The sequence below is a fragment of the Rattus norvegicus genome, chromosome 7, assembly GCF_021556685.1.
Source record: "Rattus norvegicus strain SHRSP/BbbUtx chromosome 7, alternate assembly SHRSP_T2T, whole genome shotgun sequence".
Lineage (NCBI taxonomy): Eukaryota > Metazoa > Chordata > Mammalia > Rodentia > Muridae > Rattus > Rattus norvegicus.
In genome coordinates this window covers 138,603,708-138,623,300 of record NC_141540.1, presented here as the reverse complement: position 1 = coordinate 138,623,300, position 19,593 = coordinate 138,603,708, and the positions used below count along the sequence as shown (strand labels likewise).

At 50.1% G+C, this 19,593-nt stretch overlaps 1 protein-coding gene across 2 annotated transcripts in view; it reads left to right on the top strand.

Annotated features, from left to right (window-relative positions):
* Positions 1–19,323, top strand: part of Vdr (vitamin D receptor) — a 52,113-nt gene extending 32,790 nt beyond the window's left edge. The window contains exons 5-11 of one of the 2 annotated variants that reach the window (XR_015623785.1): positions 4,574–4,758; positions 4,991–5,099; positions 7,108–7,279; positions 14,486–14,637; positions 14,833–14,949; positions 16,092–18,680; positions 18,875–19,323. Coding sequence is in view for 1 of the 2 variants with exons in the window: in NM_017058.2 (NP_058754.2) it covers positions 4,574–4,758; positions 4,991–5,099; positions 7,108–7,279; positions 14,486–14,637; positions 14,833–14,949; positions 16,092–16,351 (995 nt within the window). In the remaining variant the exon portion in view is untranslated. Of the gene's footprint in view, positions 1–4,573; positions 4,759–4,990; positions 5,100–7,107; positions 7,280–14,485; positions 14,638–14,832; positions 14,950–16,091; positions 18,681–18,874 lie in introns of those variants that run through there. The other variant, NM_017058.2, reaches the window with a different exon arrangement.
* Positions 19,324–19,593: the final 270 nt, after the last annotated feature.

The window sequence follows — 19,593 nt, the reverse complement described above, 5'->3', positions numbered from 1 at the left end:
AGAATGGAACCATTTCTCACCACTCTGGAGGGACACGTGTCCCCCAAGAGATACAATTCCTGCCTTGGATCTAAACTGTGTCCAGCTTCTAAGTCTGGGCTTGAAGTCCCTGGCTTAGAACCCTCCAGAACCGACCCCTGCACTGGCTTTTGTCCCTCGAGACTTTGTCTCTCCTCTCAGAAACGATCGCTCTTTCCAAACACTGGGAAGGGGACTATATACCCAGTCTCTCTCTCTCTTCTAGCCAGCCCTTGGAAGGGAAATGTGGGAAGTGGAGGAGCACAGACAGGTGGCAGGAACCAATGTTTATTGACAACCTGCTATGTGCCAAATACTGCAAAGAGAACACAGATTTTCTTAAATTCTCATAGCCCCCGAGCATGTGAATATTACTTTTTTTTAGCAGCTAAGAAAGTCAAGAGGATTAACCTGTTATGCCTCTGGGCTAGCATGATAACTGGGCTAGCATGATAACTGGGCTAGCATGATAACTGGGCTAGCATCTATTCTGCCCTAGGTCTGGCCTGTGGGCTCCTTCCTTAGGAAGCCCCTTAGGCACTCCCAGCAAGTCAGAGCTCTGCCTGCCGCCCCAAGGACCAGACTTAAGCGTTGTCCCTCTGAAGATTCCTTCCTCTGTCTTCAAGTCCTAGATGGTTTCATGCCCTTAGAATCCAAGACCTTTTGTATTTGAAGTATGATTCTTACTCTTGGACATAGGAGGTACTCAGTCAATGTGTTCAATGATTGAATGTCACCTCTCACCATGCTTCTGTCTCCAGAACCCCATCGGTCCGTCTATAGACCAGCAAGCTTAGCCTAGATCTGATACTGTCTGTGTCATTCATTTGGGAAGAAAGTGTCACGTCTTCTCCTCTGGCGTTTTGAGGTCACCGGTGACATCACGGTCAAAACTGTTCTGTGTTTGCAGATCTTGGCTTCCCCAACTTGAGCCTGGGCTTCATTGGCTGGGGAACATATTTTACCTGCAAATAACTGTACAAGACTATATCATGTCCCCCAAGGGATCTGCAAGGAGAGGAGACAGCGGCACGTGCTGACAGTTCACCAGACCTCTGTTGCTAGGTTTCTGGCTTCACTTCAAAAGCACATCCTCCAACCAGCAACAGGAATATCTGAGTGTCAACTCACCAAGAAAATCATTTTCAAAATGCCTAAGAGGCTAATAGGGCCTCAAAGTAAAATATTTCACAAACGGACAACATCGTAGGTGAATGGTGTGTGGTTGTCCCAAGTCAGTGTTGCCTTGTGGCGGCCCTGGACAGGAACCAGCGAGTCTCAGGTTTCACCGCCCGTCACGGGCGGTGCATGGCCACTAGTCAATGCAAGGAGTGGGAAGACAGATCGTAAAGATTAACTTCGATCTTGTTTATTTGTTTGTTTAAGCTGGGGCATGTCATAGCACACATGTGGAGGTCAGAGGACAGCTAGGGGGAGTCAGTTCCCTCCTTCCACAATGTGGGTCCCAAGTACTGAGCCCAGGGCGTCAGACTTAGCAAGCCACCCTGGTCTTTCACCCTGAGGCGTGCTGCTTGCCTCTGAAGGTTAACTCCCGTCGTCTTTGCCTTCTTCCTGTAAGCCGGTGACAGTCTTTGTCCCTTTAACGGTTCATACTCTTTAGCTTCACCTGGGACACTTTGTGTCAGGACTCCAAGTCTGAGAAGCAGAATTCCCCTGAGCTGTTCAGCTGGGTTCGGTTGGAGGCAGACGGACTGTGGGCATCACCATTCATTCCAGAACCAGACTGCCCAGGTCTGAACCCTGGCTCTCCCACTGTTAGCTGTGTTACCCTGAGCACACCACATACCTCTCTGGGCCTCTGCTTCCTCTTCTTCAAAGAAGGGATACGGGTGATACTTACCTAAAGGATGCTTATATGTGACTCCCAGGTCAGCTTGAGATACAGAGCAAGACTCTGTCTCAAAAGAAAAAGACACATGGGGTGGGAGGGACAGCTCAGTGGCTAGAGCATTGGCTGTTCTTCCAGAGGACAGGTTCAGTTCTCAGCACCCACATGGCAGGACTGCTTGTAACTACAGCTCCAGGGGATCTGACGCCCTCTTCTGGCCTCTGCAGGCATCGGACATGAATGTGATGCACGATGCAGGAAAATCACTCCTAAAATTTAAATAATAATAGTAATAATAATTTTAAAAAGAAAAGAAGCCATACTTCTAAAAGCAAGCACTGATAATCAGAAACAATATGTAACCTAGCAGAGATGTCAACAGAAGCCCATGTCAAGTCACACAAAGACCACAGAGCATACAATTCTGGGGTCGTCCCTGCGTCTGCAGAGTCTGAAGCGTCATCTGAGAAAAGCTTTTGGTTACTCAGGTGGCCCCGCACAGGTCAGTCTGTCTTGGAAACATTTTGATGAGGAGTGTTTACAGCGAAGAGGTCGGCTTTCATGGGTTATTCTGTGAACCTGCGTGCTATGGGTGCCGTTCCTGACACTTTGGAGTACAGTCAATCGGGTGCAGTCCTCTCTGGCCTTCTCTGTGCTGTGAAAATGTCTTCCAGAGTCCATCACAAGGGCACACTCTGTCGGTGTCGGACTACTTGGCAAGCTCTGGGGCAGACATCCCTGGCGAAGCTCTGTAACGGGAGAAGTGTAAAGAATCGTAAGTCATAACCGCTGCTCCTAGCATCCCAGGCTCTAGAAAAGAAAGCCTTGGGTTTCTTGTTTCTCTGTCAGCGTTCATTAAAACCTGTACTAGCTATGAGTCTTCGAGAGTGGGAGACGTAGGTACCTGTGAGTGTGGAAAAACACTGATCACGCAGGAGTAGGCGAGCGCACAGCCCCTTGGGGAAATCAAGAAAGGCTTCCTGGATAAGGAGGCAAAAAGCTGGCCACTAAAGAAAGACTAGAATATGCATAGCTGCTGGGCAGAGAAGACCGGGGGACAGGCATCCAGAACAAGTGTGAACAGGTCGTGTTTACAGCTCAGCCACGCCAACGTGCCTAGAACAGAAGCTGTGTCCAAGGACGCAGTTGGACTGAGTTAGGAAGAAGTTGGAGCATGGAAGGCCTTGACTTCGATTTGATCCCGGCGAACAGGGAAGATGCAGAAGGTTCTAGGGAGAATAACATCACAGGATTCTGGAAGGGCTACTGAAATCAGTCAGGCTCACCAACATGCCTGTGGACGCCCACAGCGGGACAGCAAGCCTCCTGAGCACCTGTCTCTTTCTCTGCCCGCCGTACACAGGGGCAGGAGAGACCAGACACCTAACCGTGGTTCCACCGGCCATGACCTCCAGCCCTTTCTTTCCTAGGGATGCTCCTGGCCTCCTAGCTCCTTCCCCCAACCCTGCCTGACCTCCTAGGCGTTGAGCAAACACCTTCTGTGGGAAGAGGGCTGGCAGCTCTTTGGGCAAATGAGTCAGCCACCTGGGCGTGGCTACCTCCCAGCACTGCTCCCAGTCTGTGTGCCCTGGGAAAGAAGAGTCCGTCTTTCCCAAATGTTTCCCTTTCCTGCTCTACCTGTGGCTTTGATTGTCCCCTCTGGCCTACCATAGGTACTACGTCAGCCCGGCCCCGCCCTCCATTGACTGCCCTCATCCTCTCCCTCCATGAGGGGCTGAGGTCAATGGACTTTTCTTGAAGCCCAGAACCCATTTACTCTGTGGTTCCAGTTCCTTCTCCCGCTCTTGTGAAACTCCGCAGTTCTGTAGGCAGACGCCCTGGCAGCTTTGAGTGCAGAGCGAGTAGGTACAGGCTGAGGGCCCTAGTGCCCACTCCTAACGTCAGGCTCTGCAAGCCCTGACCAGGCGGTCTGTTTGCCTGGCTGCCGTGCCAGGCATCCTGCTCCCGCCTGCTCTTACAAGCAGCTGCCCAGCGCGGGGTGTCAGGTGCCATTGCAGAAGCCCCTGTACCAGCCTGCTGGTGACAGGATCTTCCATGAGCGGTTAGCTACCTACTGCCAAGTGGAAAGGGTGCCACAGACCAGGGCTATGGGCCTCCTGCCTCCGGGGAGTCCAAGAGGGCTCAGAACATTCCGTTGTTTTGCGGAGAATCAAAGGAGCAATGTGTTTTCCTGTGGTTTAGAATTCCATATGAAAATGGCTACTTCACAGGGGTCCGCCTGAGCATCTCACCTCCAGCACAGCAAAAGCTTAGTTATGGACCACGATGCATGGGCAAGGGCTGGTATTTATGCCAGGCATTTCCCCTTCTCCATCTCTTCTCTCTTCCTCCCTTCCCCATCCGTCTCCGATAAAGAGACCTTGGAAAAGACCATGTGCCCCAAAACTGCTCACTTTTTATGAGCATGGGGAAAAAAAAAAGTCCAGAAATTCTGCTATTTTCCCCAGGTCCCACAACTGGTCCTTGAGAATCCAGACTTCCCAGTACCAGACTTCATTCCTCTCAAACCCTGTCCTCCCCTACACACCCGCCCTTTCACTATAGAAAACCCAGTGTTCTCCATGTTAAGGTATTGGAGTTAACATGGCAGCTGGGTCCCAAGGAGCCCATCCCGGTCCTTTTGTAGTGGAGGAAGGGTTCCTGGAGTTTTGGGCCATGACTCAGGACTCGTGTCTTGCCCCACAGTCATCCTGACAGATGAGGAGGTACAGCGTAAGAGGGAGATGATAATGAAGAGAAAAGAGGAAGAGGCCTTGAAGGACAGTCTGAGGCCCAAGCTATCTGAAGAACAACAGCACATCATAGCCATCCTGCTGGACGCCCACCACAAGACCTATGACCCCACCTACGCTGACTTCAGGGACTTCCGGGTACGTCTGTCAGCCTGGGGCTTGAACCCGGCTAGTGGAGAATCAGGTATAGACGAGGCCTGAGGAGCAGGGATGGAAGGTTGGGAACCAGGGAAGGTTCGGAGGCTGAGCTGCCCACTGTGAGCCCTCCCTCTCCCTGCAGACCTTCGCTGAACCCTTTGCTCCCAGAGGCAGGAAAGTGGCCCTCAAGTAGGGACCCCTTTGCCAAAGAGTATCCACCTTTGCTTTCCAGCCTCCAGTTCGTGTGGACGGAAGTACAGGGAGCTATTCTCCAAGGCCCACACTCAGCTTCTCCGGGAACTCCTCCTCCTCCAGCTCTGACCTGTACACCACCTCACTAGGTAAGGAGCACGTCTACCGAGAGTGCTGGGGGTATTAGAGCTCGCTTGCCCTGAGGCTGTAGGGATAGAGACAGAAAGAAAGGGGAGATGTTTATGCCCACTCGTCCTGAGGCTAAAGGAAAGAGACAGCAATCTCCCATCTGCATACTGTGTGTGGCATAGGGTCCTCCATACAGCCCTTCTTCCACAGAAACAGGGCTGGCTATGCAGTGCACATGCTGGGAAGAGACCGAGCTGGGGTTCTGGCTGTATAGATGCGCCATCTTGGTCCAATCTCAGCCTCTGAGATATACTCTATCCTTGACTTCCTCCCTGGAGGGACCTGGCGGTCAATATTCAATGTTTTGGTGCTGGACTCTTTGGAAGGTGGGAAATTGATGTAGGGAGGTGACCTATGATGGGGAAAGGGCTCGATGGTCTGAGCACTGGGGAACTAAACACCACTGCTTTGGACAAACTGTTGCCCACTACTCCTGAGAGTATAGCACACTGTCCCTTTCTGCTTTCGGCCCTCTTACACATTCCTCTGTCACCCTGTGTCAACCATCCTCGATCTGCCCTGCCCCTCCCCTTCTACCTCTCAACCAGTGTCCTCCTCTTGGGGCCTGGGAGAAGGTAGGGATGGAACCCCCACTCTGCCCACTCTGGGTGATTACAGCCTTCAGACATTAGACCTCTAGTCTCATGTGCACACATGTGCATGAGTGCGTATGTACATGAGTGTGTGTGTGCATGCACTCCCAGGCACACACACACTAAAATTTTCAAAACTTAAAACTAAAGTTTTAAAAGACTGAATAGTATTGTGAAAGTAATAACAAGTCAAAATCCCCTGCTATTGGATATTTAGATCGGTTCCTAGTCTTTTAGTTTTTCTCTTGGGTAAATATTTATTCCATTTCTTTTTCTTATAATGAATACATGCAAGTGGGATTACTCTACACATAACTGTAATATCTTTATCTCTCTTTCTCTCTTCCCTCTCTGTTTCTGTTTCTCTCTCTCTCTCTCTCTCTCTCATTTCTGTGTGTCTCTGTTTCTCTCTGTCTCTCCGTCTCTCTCTCTCTCCTGTGTGCGTGTGGGACCCCCAACCCATGGGGCAACAAGTTCCCCTTTGTAATGTTCAAGTAGCTAAGGTAGAGAATATCTTTATTTTCCAACCATACATTGGAACCAAACATAAACTTGATTCTGGAATTTGTAAAGATTGAAGCATCAAAAAAAGTCTTTGTGTGCCTGTATGTGTGCATGTGCATGCGTGTGCATGTGCATGCATGTATGTGTGTGTGTGTGCACATGTGTGTGTATGAGCAGGTGCTAAAAGTAGGCAGATCCCTGTGAGTTCAAGGTCACCTTAGTTTATGTAGTGAGGGTCAGCCAAAGCTATAAATTAAGACTCTGTCAAAACAAACAAACAAACAAACAAAAACAAAAAAAAATGGTTTTAGAGTTTAGCCCCTCCATCCACCTCTTGAGAACTAATGTTACAGGCGCACAGGACCACGCCCAGCAGCAACTAGAGGCTTCCCACTCCAAGTTTCAAACTGCTTTTTAGATTACCTGCACAACTATACCTCTTCAGTAGCGTCCATCACTGCAAAAGAGTTCTTGATGCTTCAGTCTTTAAAATACCATCATCAGGTTTACGTTTGCTTCCGGTGCACAGTTGGAAAATGCAGATGTCCTCTACCTTGTAGTTACTTGGTCATGACCAAGGGGAGCTTGTTACCCCATGGGTTGAAGGGCCCCAAACACATTTTTTAATTGAGATCAATAGGAACGGCATGCTTTGCAAAGTTATTGCTAAGAGGGATTTTTTTTCCCTGACTATCTCTGGCTCCTTGAATTTACTGCCTCTAACAGCTATAAGAAGAGATGGGGAGAGAAGAGACCAGAGGGAGCCTTGGGAGGAGCAGACCCTGGAAAAGGCAGTCACTATTGGATCCTCACAGGAGGGTCTGGCCCGGGTGTCCTTAAACAGTTCCACCTCTTTCCTCCTCATCCCCAGACATGATGGAACCATCCGGCTTTTCCAACCTGGATCTGAACGGAGAGGATTCTGATGACCCGTCTGTGACTCTGGACCTGTCTCCTCTCTCCATGCTGCCCCACCTGGCTGACCTTGTCAGTTACAGCATCCAAAAGGTCATCGGCTTTGCCAAGATGATCCCAGGATTCAGGTAAGAAGCTCTTGCCACGGGCGGAGAACTGTCAGAATTCTGTGAGGACTTGGGAGATGCTTGGCTGCTTCCTCCAAACACAGCCTCAGGCTCACCCCAGAGTGCCTGACCAGAACCCCTGGACTAGACCAGGACTATACTTTTGCACATGTAGCTGTCCAGCATTATGTTGAGAGCCATCCTCACTTTCCAGAGGATGAAGTGAAATCCCACCGAGGTTTCATGGCCACCTAAGATTCTTTTACGATGTCAGAACTAGCCCAAGGACCACCCCTAGCTCCTGCAGTGGTTTCCTACTCAATTCCTCTGGCTTGCGACTAGTCCTGACATCATCCCTTTAGACTCGATCCTGCACACGCACTTCTGAGGCCAGGATGAAATAACAGCGAAAACAACATGTAGGACTTAGGGACTTGTGGAAGAATTCAGGAATCTTAGAAAAATGGGGTTCACTGGCATACATGACCTGGCCATTCTTTACTCAAACCTGACATTTATCAAAATATCATCTCCTGGTCATTCTAAGCTTTCTTACCAAGATAGGTAGATAGGAAGAATCCACTAGAGTAGGCGTTTTGCTGTACAGAGTCCTTCACACAGATTTTCCCGTTTACATCAGTTTGTTTCAATAGCTGCATTTGGAGCTGGGGAGATGGCTGGGTGCTTAAGAGCGCTCGCTGTATAATCATGAAGACCAGAGTTCAGATCCTTAATACCCACATAAAGAAACCCACGCCAGGACTGGAAAGCGGGCTTAAGAGCACTGACTGTTCTTCTGAAGGACTCAAGTTCGATTCCCAGCACCAACATGATAGTTTACAACTGTCTGTAACTCCAGTTTTAGGACATCCAGTGCCCTCTTTTGGACTCCACAGGTACTGCATGCATGTGGTATACAGATGTACACCCAGGCAAAAATACCCAGATATAGAGATTTTTTAAAAAAAAAAAAATCCAGACTAGTTTGGTACAAGTCTCAGCATTCAGAGGTAGAGAGGATTCCTAGGGCAAGCTACATCAGCCAACTTGAGGGCTCAGGGGACCTTGCCTCAATATATAAAGTTAGAGTGATCAAGGTGGGGTACACAGTGTCAACCTCTGGCCTCCATACACATGCCTACACATATGTCTGTACACATATAAACATGCACACAGAGACCTGCACACACAGAGACACCCTATAGACTTATATTATAAAATATAATATGCATGTATTGTATATATTATATGAATATAATTATATGTAAATATAAATGTATGTATATTTATATATCTGTATACACATATATACATATAAAAATAAGATAACAGCCTGTATGTTACTTATACCTGAATATCCATGCAGTGTTAAATATTTTTAAAACCATGCAGTATTGTCACTTTTAATATATATATTGAAATATGGTTAGATCTATATTTGTGTATATTTAATATCTTCACTCTTTCCAAAAGTTCGTCAGGTACATTTCTGTAAAACCCGTACATAATGTGGTCAAGAGATAGGAAGAAGTCAGTCAACACAAAGTCGTGCTGTTGTCACTTCCTGTGGGAGCAGTACCACTTCCTGAACACTGAAGCTAGGGTCTGGTATTGGGTCCTGGGAGCTGGAAGTGATTTGTCCCTGGCTACCTTTGGGTAGAAGCTAACAGGAGGTGACTTTCATGTTTTTGCCCCCCACACACACAAACACAGTCACACACACACAGAGGCACACAGAGACACACAGTCACACAGACACACACAGAGACATACAGTCACACAGACACACACACACAGAGACACACAGAGATACACAGTCACACAAACACATACATACAGACACAGAGACACACACATACACAGTCACACAGACATACATATAGACACAAAGACACATGCACACAGAGACACAGACACAGAGACACACAGACACACACACACACACACACACACACAGCCACGCACGTGCGTGTGTGCACATTCAGCTGTGGCGAAGGGAGCAAGGGCAGCTCTGTCAGCCAGCTGGTCACACTGAGGCGCCTGTGTGGGACGAGGCCCGGTTCACCCTCAGAGCCCTGCTGTGGAACAGGCAACACATTTCATTTAGCACGAGTTCCATCTCCTTCTATCGGACTTCAAGCTGCTATCTGCAAACGCCATGTCTTCCAAAGTTGTGTTTTGTGTAAATAACTGGAATCAAAACACTCCAAGGTACTGAAGTCCTTCCGGCAGCAACTGGCTTCCACCTGATTCTGAGGAGCACCCTCCTCTATGAGCACCATCTTCCCTCCCCACAGTGTGGGAGAGGGCGGACAGGTGGCCCCTGAAACCCCTGTTTGGTGTTTGGAAGCCGGAGAGGCAGCTTTTATTAAATGCATTGAACAGCATCTTTAACCCAGACCACCCAGCCCCACCCTTCCCAAGCACCTCAGCTCTCTTCTTCACTCTCTCCAAGGCCGAGACATCTACTCCTTCCTTTCCTTTCAGGCCTCATGTCCCCACAGGGTTCACTAGCTAAGCGCTGTAGCCACGGCTCAAGCGAGGGGCACATGAACAGACAGGAGAGCCGCCCAGGTATTGCTGCAACGTGGGCTAAATGGATGCTAAACACCCTCGGGTTGGCTTCTCTTTTGTCAGTGTGGCCTGAGAAGTTTCAGAGCAGGCTGCTTTATAACCAAAAATGGACCAGGCCTTGCCCGGAGCTCTGGAAGTACAGAAATGTGAATACCCTGACTAGACAGAAGGGATGCTACACCTGGACAGGAGCCAGCCCGGCAGCTCTCTGGGTCTGCGGTTTCCACGCTAAGGAGTTGTGTTTTTCTGAGAACAGTAGTTGCATCCCTGGCAACTTTGATCTCGTTGCCCGAAGGCAAGGGAGACAGGTGGGGAAAGGCGGGACGAGACTTCTGTGTGGGTGAGGGGCGTGGGGATGGGATGAGGCTCCCGCATGGGCATAGGACCAAGTCAGGGCAGGACTTTGATAGGCTCTTCTGAGCTTGCACGGCACAGGAGTGCACCCTTGGCTCTGCTCCCCCATCCTACCTCCCACTCTTCAGTCTGCTCCAGCTCACCCACAAACCTCTCTCTCCGCCGTGTTTCAGACGAAGTACATGGAGGAGGTGGTGTCTGCTGGGTTGCGCAGCTGTGGTAGAGACCGAGCATGCGCAGGCTGCTGTACCCAGCAACGTAGGGTACCAGACCCCAGCTGCTCAAGCCCGGTTTCTTAAGCTAAATGCTTGCCGCCCACTTCCACTTCTGGGGACTCCTCCAGTCACAGGCTGGAGGTTGCGATGCTCCCTCGCCCTACAGTTTATCCTTCCATTCAGCAGCTTTCTTGTGTAAACCATGAGGGATTGAAGTTGATTAGAATATCAGCTCTGGCCTCCAGGGATCCAGGGTCTGATGGGAAAGATAGACAAGTAGACAATGGCTGCCAGGAGATAAGAACTCCGCTGGAAATTTGCTGGAGGTACAATACCGTGGGAAGACAGGCAGGGAGGGGCGGGCCAGACAGCAACAGAGTTCTAGGGAGCATCTCAGGTGCCCGGAAGTGGCCACAGCTGTGAATCGCTACTGTGAAGAGCACCGGGTTAGTACTTGCTAGAGCAGAGCGAGCTCCCTTCCCAGTTTCCTGGAACCATGATTAGAAAGTCCCTGCATTTCCCTGCTGTGGTGTAGTGTGGACTCCTGGTAGGTTTCCCTGACAACCTAGTCAGACTGTAGTCCGTCTGGATCACAAGAGACAGGGACGGACGGCTCCTATTGAAATCCCGTTTCAAGCAGCAGGCCCTGACTGCTCACTTTTAGACACCAGTTCTGAGCAATGACCTTCCTGGCAGTCACATGGAGGAGAAGTGAGAAGTAGCCAAGATGCCTCGTGTGTTGCTGTGTTGCAACATGATACAGCCTACCTACTAAGAACTAAGCTGGTTTTTATGGGCTTCTATACTTTTTCTTAATTCCCCAAGATTTAATAGCTAAAACTCAATGGAAGCGGTGTCAGCATTATTGGGTTTTTTTTTTTTTTTTTTTTTTTTTTTTTTGCTTTTGTCGTGGTGTCTCACTTCAAAGCTCAGGCTGGTCCAGAACTTACTATGTAGCCCAGGCTGGACTCAGACTTCCCATATTTCAGCCTCCTATCACTACACAGTTAGTTTTTACTTTTTAAATGTGCATTCAGTACTTAGATACCATATTGTTAATCTGTTTGTCAACGATAAAAGTAAGACAGTGTAATTCTCTAAAAAAGGCTTATTGGGTGAAAGTGCGTTCCAGCCAAGCCCGAAGGCCTGAGGTCATTTTCTCAGAATCCATAGGGAAGGAAAGACCAGAGAACTGATTCTCCAAAAGTGTCCCCCTGACCTCTACAAGTATGCCATAGCACATGTGCACACAATAGTAATGATAAATACATTTTCTTTTAAAAAAAATTTTAAACTAGGGTTGGAGAGATGGCTCAGTGGTTAAGAGCACTGTCTGCTCTTCCAGAGGTCCTGAGTTCAATTCCCAGCAACCACATGGTGGCTCACAACCATCTGTAATGAGATCTGATGCCCTCTTCTGGTGTGTCTGAAGACAGCGACAGTGTACTCACATACACATGGCTACGGTTAGGATCTCTCACAGCTAATGCAGAAGTCTGGTGGTTTGATGAGCAGCTAGAACATGCACAAGTGTACTGTCCTATTGGTTAGGGACAGGCAGAATAACAGGCCATTGACCAGGCGCTGGGTAACAGCCTCACAGCTGGGTCCAGAGGCTGTGAGCTTGGCTCTTGGAGAACTCTGCAGAAGCCAGTCACAGCCGTTCAACAAGCCGAAGTGGAATTAGCCATGAGGTCTCTAATCAGAGCCTTCCAAATGTTATATCTGTGGGGTTTCTCAGTCTTGGCCCTCTAGCCATGGAAGCCGTTCACTTCCAACCCTCTATCAACTGTTTCCTGCATTTACATGGGGAAGTGCTGTGGAAAGTGTCTTCTGTCTACGGGAGACCTGCGGAGGAGTCTAGACAGTTGGGAAAGGAAAGGAAAGAAAGCCAGAAGCCAATTGGCTCCCCACTCCCAGCCGTTGCTTAGACAAGCCCAGCTCCTGACTCAGAAGATTGGCCTCTTGTCACACCAACCTGTTTATTGATCCTCTTGCATCCAGCATTCAGTAATCACTGTGGGGAAAACAATAAGGCAGTTAGGACTTGGTGTTGGCTCTCAGTAGCTTACAAACAAAACTTAGAACTGGGTGCCGCTGCAACCCCAGCTCTCAGGAGGCAGAGGAAAAAAACGCCAGCTGGGCTGGGCTACCTTGAGCCCCTGGTGTCCAGAAGAGGGGACAAAACAGAGAATGGAGGAAGACAGAGGCAAGGACAGGAAGGGAGAGGCCAGCTGGTGTCAGGGGGAGAGGCAGATTTCTGGAGACTGGGATGCCTCAGGACAGCATGCTGGTTTTTAGGCCAGCAAGATGGAGCATTAAAAGAAGTTGTTTCTGATCCCAGTGAGATGCTTAAAAAGATAAAGGGTCTCACTGTCAAGCCGGAAACCTGAGTTTAATCCATGAGACCCATGTGGTAGAAGAAAAGATTCTCCCAAGTTGTCCCTTCACATCCACCCATATCCTATAACTCACACACACACCCCTCCACATACATACAAGACAAATAATGTAATTTTTTAAAAAATCAAAGGAAAGGGACTAGAGAGACGGCTCAGCGGTTAAGAACACTGACTGCTCTTCCAGAGGTCCTGAGTTCAATTCCCAGCACCCACATGGTGGCTCGCAACCATCTGTGATGGGATCTGATGCCCTCTTCTGGTGTGTCTGAGGACAGCTACAGTGTACTCATATACATAAAATAAATAAATAAGGTTTTTTAAAAAAAAATGGAAGGAAAGAGCGGTTCCCGGCTCAGCTCCACATGTTCAAGGCCGGAAGTGAAGGAGTACCCGGCAATCCAATGCAGAGTGGTCCCGTGTTGCAAGAATGGAGAAGGGGTGGCGTTTGAAATGGGAGAGAGGCCTGGAAAGGCCAACCACTGCCAAATTGTGGACTTGATTCTAGGGAGGGTCTTAGGCACAAGAATAGCATTGCCCTGGGACAGCAGCAATAGGAAAGCCAACGAAAGGCTTGAGACTCTGGGATCCCAGTAGGAGGCTGATGCACAAACCACGGAGGGAGGGCCGTTATCATAGTGTTCTGTTCCTGTGAAGAGAACTCCATGACCAAGGCAACCCTTGCATTTAACTGGGGGGGTGGGGGTGGGAGCGCACTTGCTTATAGTTTTAGAGGGTTCCGGGAAGCAGACGTGGGCGGCACTGGAGAAGTAGCTGAGAGCTTTATATCCTGATCCATGGGCAGCAGGCAGAGGGCGAACCACTGAGTCCTGTTTGGGCTCTTTAAACCTCAAAGCCCACCCCCTAGTGATACACACCTTCCAACAAGACCGCACTTACTCCACCAAGGCCACACCCCCTCATCCTTCCCAAATAGCCCCACTCCTGGTGACTAGGCATTCAAATATATGACCTGGTGGGAACTACTTACATTCAACCCCCCACAGCTATGGAGACAGCTCAGTAGATCAAGGGCCTGCTGTGCAAGTGTGAGGACCTATTCAGATCCCCAAACCCCACTGCAAAGCCAGATGTGGCCCTTCGCATCTGTAAACCCAGTGCCAGCATAGGGAGGCAAGTAGGTCCCTACGGCTCACTAGCCAGATAGTCGATCAGAAACAGCAAGAGACCCTGCCTCCAGACACAATGTTCAATCGAAAACATTGGAGATCAACCTCTGGCCTCAGAACATACACATACACGCAAACCAAAAAACACGATGGAACTCTGAAGAAGTCAAGGGCTCAGGAGGTGTCCTGGGGACAGAAATGTCTAAGGTTGCTACTGAGGAGGACTAGACAACTGGAAACACAGAAGGTGTTGACAGCAGCTCTGGCTACACCTTTTGCAAGCCTGTGTTGTGTGCTACAACCCAGGGAGCTTCCTTTAGCTGTCCCTCCCTGTCCGGGATAGCTTTGGCTGTCTGTCACCGAGCTACTGGGACAGCCCTGGGTTCTCTCCCTCCAGATACCTTCTTTCCTGTTCTAGCCAGGCTGGAACCCCTTGACGGAAGAGCCAAACACATGCTGGTCAGCCAGCCGGTTCAGTCCTGCCCAAAAAAACTAACCGAGGGCCCGTGACGTGAACTGATTACCTGACTTCTCCCCGCCTGCCTTCCCTGACAGGGATCTCACCTCCGATGACCAGATTGTCCTGCTTAAGTCAAGCGCCATTGAGGTGATCATGTTACGCTCCAACCAGTCTTTCACCATGGATGATATGTCCTGGGACTGTGGCAGCCAGGACTACAAGTACGACGTCACCGATGTCTCCAAAGGTGTGGAGGGCGTCCTCCTATACTTCCTCCAGCTCCCAGACTCTACCTCTATCCTGGCACTGGACCTCTGGGGGTTTGACCAGATACGGGGAAGGGGAGTGGGCAGCAAGAGAGAGGAGGGAAGGGGTAATGCCCAGGGGGGGTTTCAGGTAGGGGTGAATGTCTCTACCTGACCCTGGCTGCTCTCTTTCACAGCTGGGCACACCCTGGAGCTGATCGAGCCCCTCATAAAGTTCCAGGTGGGGCTGAAGAAGCTGAACTTACATGAGGAAGAGCATGTCCTTCTCATGGCCATCTGCATTGTCTCCCCGGGTACGGAGCCTGGCAGGGAGGAGCTGAGGGACCTGGGACACGTTGGGGACTGTGAATGACAGAGAGCTTCTCAGAGCCAGCAGGGAAGTCTGGGGGAGGAATGAACGAGAGAAGTGACAAGGAAATGTTCACTTTGCTGGGTTTGCACAGCCCAGAAGGCCTGTGGAGGGGTCGCTTGACACATGTGGCTTTGTCTTATGCAGGCCAAGGTGATTCATAGGATTCTGAGGAACCAGATGAGCAGGGTTCCACAGCTTATTCATGGGACTTGGGTGTTCCTAATACTCAGGCTCTGTTCTTGCGTGACCTCGGATGAACTTTCCAGTCTCCTGAGTTCCTCCGATGCAGGCACAAATCCTTGGGGACTAATATATGCTTCTGCCTGAGTTGACTTTGGAGGCTGGAGGCTGTAACCCAAAGGGAGGAAACACTGAGAAGGAAGTTGTTGTGATCTTGAAGAAATTGGTGATAAAACCCAAAGAACAGAGCCCTGACTCAGCCTGGACCATGTGTGCACAGGGGACAAACTAGTGGCCTATGGCCAGGAATGCCTAGTCTGAAGGCCCAAAGGACAGACATATGCCTCCCTCCTGCTGTCTAGCTGACGTGTGTTCACTTATTCACACGCTCAGTAATGATTAACTGAGCATCTACTATGGCCAGACACTGGGCTAGGCACAGGGAGTTGCAGTAAAAAGGATAGACTTCTCTCCCATGAGAGTTAAAGGAAAACAAAATATTACGAGAATGTTGAATATGAAGATGCTGCCGGAGAGATCCTGGTATAGGTCACGGGGGCGTGGAGATGGAGGGTTACCAGGAACGACCTTCTTCAGAAAGCGCTTTGCGCCTGTTCCGTGATAACCGGTTGGTCAGGGGGGAAAGACGAGAGCTGATTTCCAGGCAACGGGGAGGTCTGTTAGCCAGAGTAGGAAGTACCTGAGTTCCAAAGCAAGGACTGAACCTAGAGACAGAAGAAGTAGGGTGAGGTGGGAACAGGACCAAATGAGCCCGCGAAAGGATTTGGTCCCAAATGCAGGGGATGTCATCAGGGGGATGCTGGCATGGGGTACCTGGGTGATGGTGGATTCTGTGAAACTGAACAGTGAACATCCTGTCTCCCTCCATCCCCTGGGACACAGACCGACCTGGGGTCCAGGACGCCAAGCTGGTGGAAGCCATTCAGGACCGCCTATCCAACACGCTGCAGACCTACATCCGCTGCCGCCACCCGCCCCCAGGCAGCCACCAGCTCTATGCCAAGATGATCCAGAAACTGGCCGACCTGCGGAGCCTCAACGAGGAACACTCCAAACAATACCGCTCCCTCTCCTTCCAGCCCGAGAATAGCATGAAGCTCACACCCCTTGTGCTGGAGGTGTTCGGCAATGAGATCTCCTGACCAGGGTGGCCCACAGTGGTGCCTGGGTAGGGCCGCTCCTCCAGAGCCCTGTGCCCAGGCCCTGGGCTGGTTGCAGCCCAGCAGTGCCTCCTGCCCTTTCTGGAGTTCAGTCCTTCCTCTGCCATGGCCTCTGTCTGTCTGCCTCATCCTTTCTCCTGCCCAGCCTAACACCTGGTCTCCCTTTCCTGTAGACCTCGAGTTGCTCCTGTCTCTTGAGACCTCAGTTAGGAGAGGCTGCTGTTTATCTGACAAAGGAACTCAATTGGGGATAGAGGGCAGGGGCTGAAGGCAGAACTCTGCCTAGGGGATGCCTCCACCACAAGGGGCTGCTGCTTGTGTCAAGGGAGGCAGGCAGAAGAGACGCATTCACTCCTCAGGGACAGGTACCTGCACCTCCCCTCACTCCAGCCCTACCTGCCCAAAGCCTGGTGAGAAATCTGGCCCCTGCCTGCGAAGGGTACACAACCTACCCATCATCCCTACTGTGTCCCGTCTCATCCTGCCGCCTGTCTGTGTTATTCTGACCCGGGGGAGTAGGTCACTGAGGGGCCTCCTTCCTCTGCCTTTATACTCACGGGGCTCACTCACTGCCAAGATGACCAAATACACTACCACACGAACCAAGGAGCACTCACCCAGCCCTGCAGTTCCCACCTTTGAGGTTTTGCCATGGGAATTCCCCAGGGCCAGTACCTGTGGTACAGGGGGCTTCTTCCCCATGCCCAGAACCAGGGACCTAGAAACCACCATTGGAAAGGCCCCAGGAGATAGAATACAGGGCCCAAGTAATGAAGAACAGAGAAAGTCAGCCTCCCAGCAGAACAATGAATGAAGGTCCATCTATCTTGGTCATCAAGCTGAGGGTTCTGAAGCCTGGAGCTGTTGGGACCTCTCCTCTATAGCTATTAGATGTGTCAGGACCAAGTTGTCCCCAACTTTCAGGAAATCCATAGCCCTGTCTCCATCCCTTACCCCGCCAGTGTTTTACCACCTACCCAAGAAAGCAGGTCCTCTGGCCTCACACGACCTCCCAATTTGACCACCAGGAGTATCCCGGGAGTCATCTTGGCAGCAGTGCCCCCCCCCCCCACACACACCAATGAGAGCTACCTTGTCCGCCCAATAGAATGGGATGGGAGAAGACCAACAGCTGCCCAAATGGGCCTCCGAGCCTCCTTTCCAGATGTAAGGCCAGATACAAATGCTCCCCCCTCAGGGGAAAGGTGGAGGGATGGTCAGAGCTTGTGGTACAGTGATCTGGGGCCGGTTCCTCCTGACTCTCATTCTACCACCCAAAAAGTCAATGTAGGCCTACGAAATGGCCAGGTGATGGGCTAGGTTCTTATCTTTAATTTCTTCCTCTGTAGCAATCCAGGACTTTGGAACCCTGGTCTCACTCACCCCAAATACACACATTGCTGATCATGGGTTGTGGATGCGGGGGACCCATACAGAGGAGGTTCTTTTCACAGGGGGACTCATAGACGGTCCTTCAAGTGAATGCTTGACCTGAGGAATGCAGCCACGTTGGAAGCACCAAGAGAGGGCTAAGGTCAGTGGGAACAGGGCCCCACGAGCCCCGCATGTGTCCTAGCTACATTTTTCCATTCCCTGAAAACCCCGAGATGACAAATTTAACATGGAAAGAGCCATTAGTGTCCGCCTGGCCCTATGTTTCCCAGAATTCCAGTGGGAGACATCTGAAAACAGCTCTCCCGTTCTGCGGAACAGCACAGGGAAGGCTTTGTTTTAGAGTCATTAGATCAGGTGTTTTCAGAATTAGATCCCACCTGTACTGTGTTCTAACACTGAGGGTGACGGCACCTGATTCAGAGTGGGGTGTGTGTGTGTGTGTGTGTGTGTGTGTGTGTGTGTGTGTGTGTGAAAATACTGTACATTAATGATTATTGTTACTGCAGACAAAAAAAAAAAAAACCTAGAGAGAGCGACCTTTGATTTTAGCTGCAGAACACATTGATCCAGCTTACTGCTCAACGGGAGGGAAAGTTTGAAAGTTGATAAGCGAATCCGGCTCCTTTACAATGAGAACCTGACATCAGAGGAGAGTGTGGTCTACATGGGCTCTTATAATTAGAAGCATCCCCAGGCCTGGAGAAAATCTGAACTGATGGTCCTGAGCCATTTTACAGTGAGCCTGTTTCCACTGCTCTGGTGGTTGCACCAGGATCTGAGGAAGCCTTGGGTACTAGCGCCAGTCTGTATCTGGGACTTTTCCTTCTCCCTGGGTAATAAACTCACCCACCCATCCTAAGGAGGGCAAGCACTCAGCCTCCCTGAGTGAGACTTGGTTTTAGGACTCTCCACATCAGCCCTGCATGCTGCTGTTGTCTTGTCAGAAACATGCGTCAGCCTTTAGAAAAGCCTCTGTCTTCCTAGCCCTGGCCTGTCCAGGAAACTCCTCAGGCATCCTGAGAATACCAGTTTCTCAACCCAAGGGAAGTCTGGGAGGAAAAGACACGAGACCAAGTAGGTTTCAGAAGCTGAACTGAGAGGGAACAGCAGCATCCAGTTTTATCCTGAATGTACAAAGGCAGGGCCTTGAAAGAGCTCGCACTTCTGAGGTGGAAATGGGTTCCAAAACGATAGATCAGCAAGATTTCCCAAGATAGGGGAATCCTCCTGCTGCCTGCGTGAGAGAAAGTGGGTCGGGGAGGAGTCCAAACCAGGCCACCAGAGATGGTTGAAAGAAATGACAAATCTGGTGGACGTCAGACATCATGGCTCTGAAGAGCTTCCTTCCTAAGAGACTTCCCAAGAGAAAAACAAAAGTGTGTTTTTCCAGGAGCTTGTCACATAAAAACCAATGAAAAAGCTTTGCCAATGGTAATAAAAGATGCTCACACATCGCTTCTCGGCCTTTTGGCTAAGATCAAGTGTAAAAGATGCGCTCACTTTCATAGCACTTGCGGTGTGATGAGGGCCGCTGTAAATAAATGCCTTGTGAAAACCAACTTGTTTGATCTTTATACGGACGGACGTGAAAGATGCAGTTTTGTTTCCACGAGGCAGAGCTCAAATGGAGAGTGAGGGGTGGGGTTTAGAGCCAGGCACCTATCTCGGGAAGCCTTAATTAATTGCAACATTCTACTGCCCCCTACAAAGTTAGGTGGTGTGACAAACGACAGGCACTCTTGTTACCACACTAAGGAGGACATGAGGGAGGTTTCCATTCAGAGATGGGGACACCAGAGGTGCTAAACCACAGAATGCTCTGCCTCCAG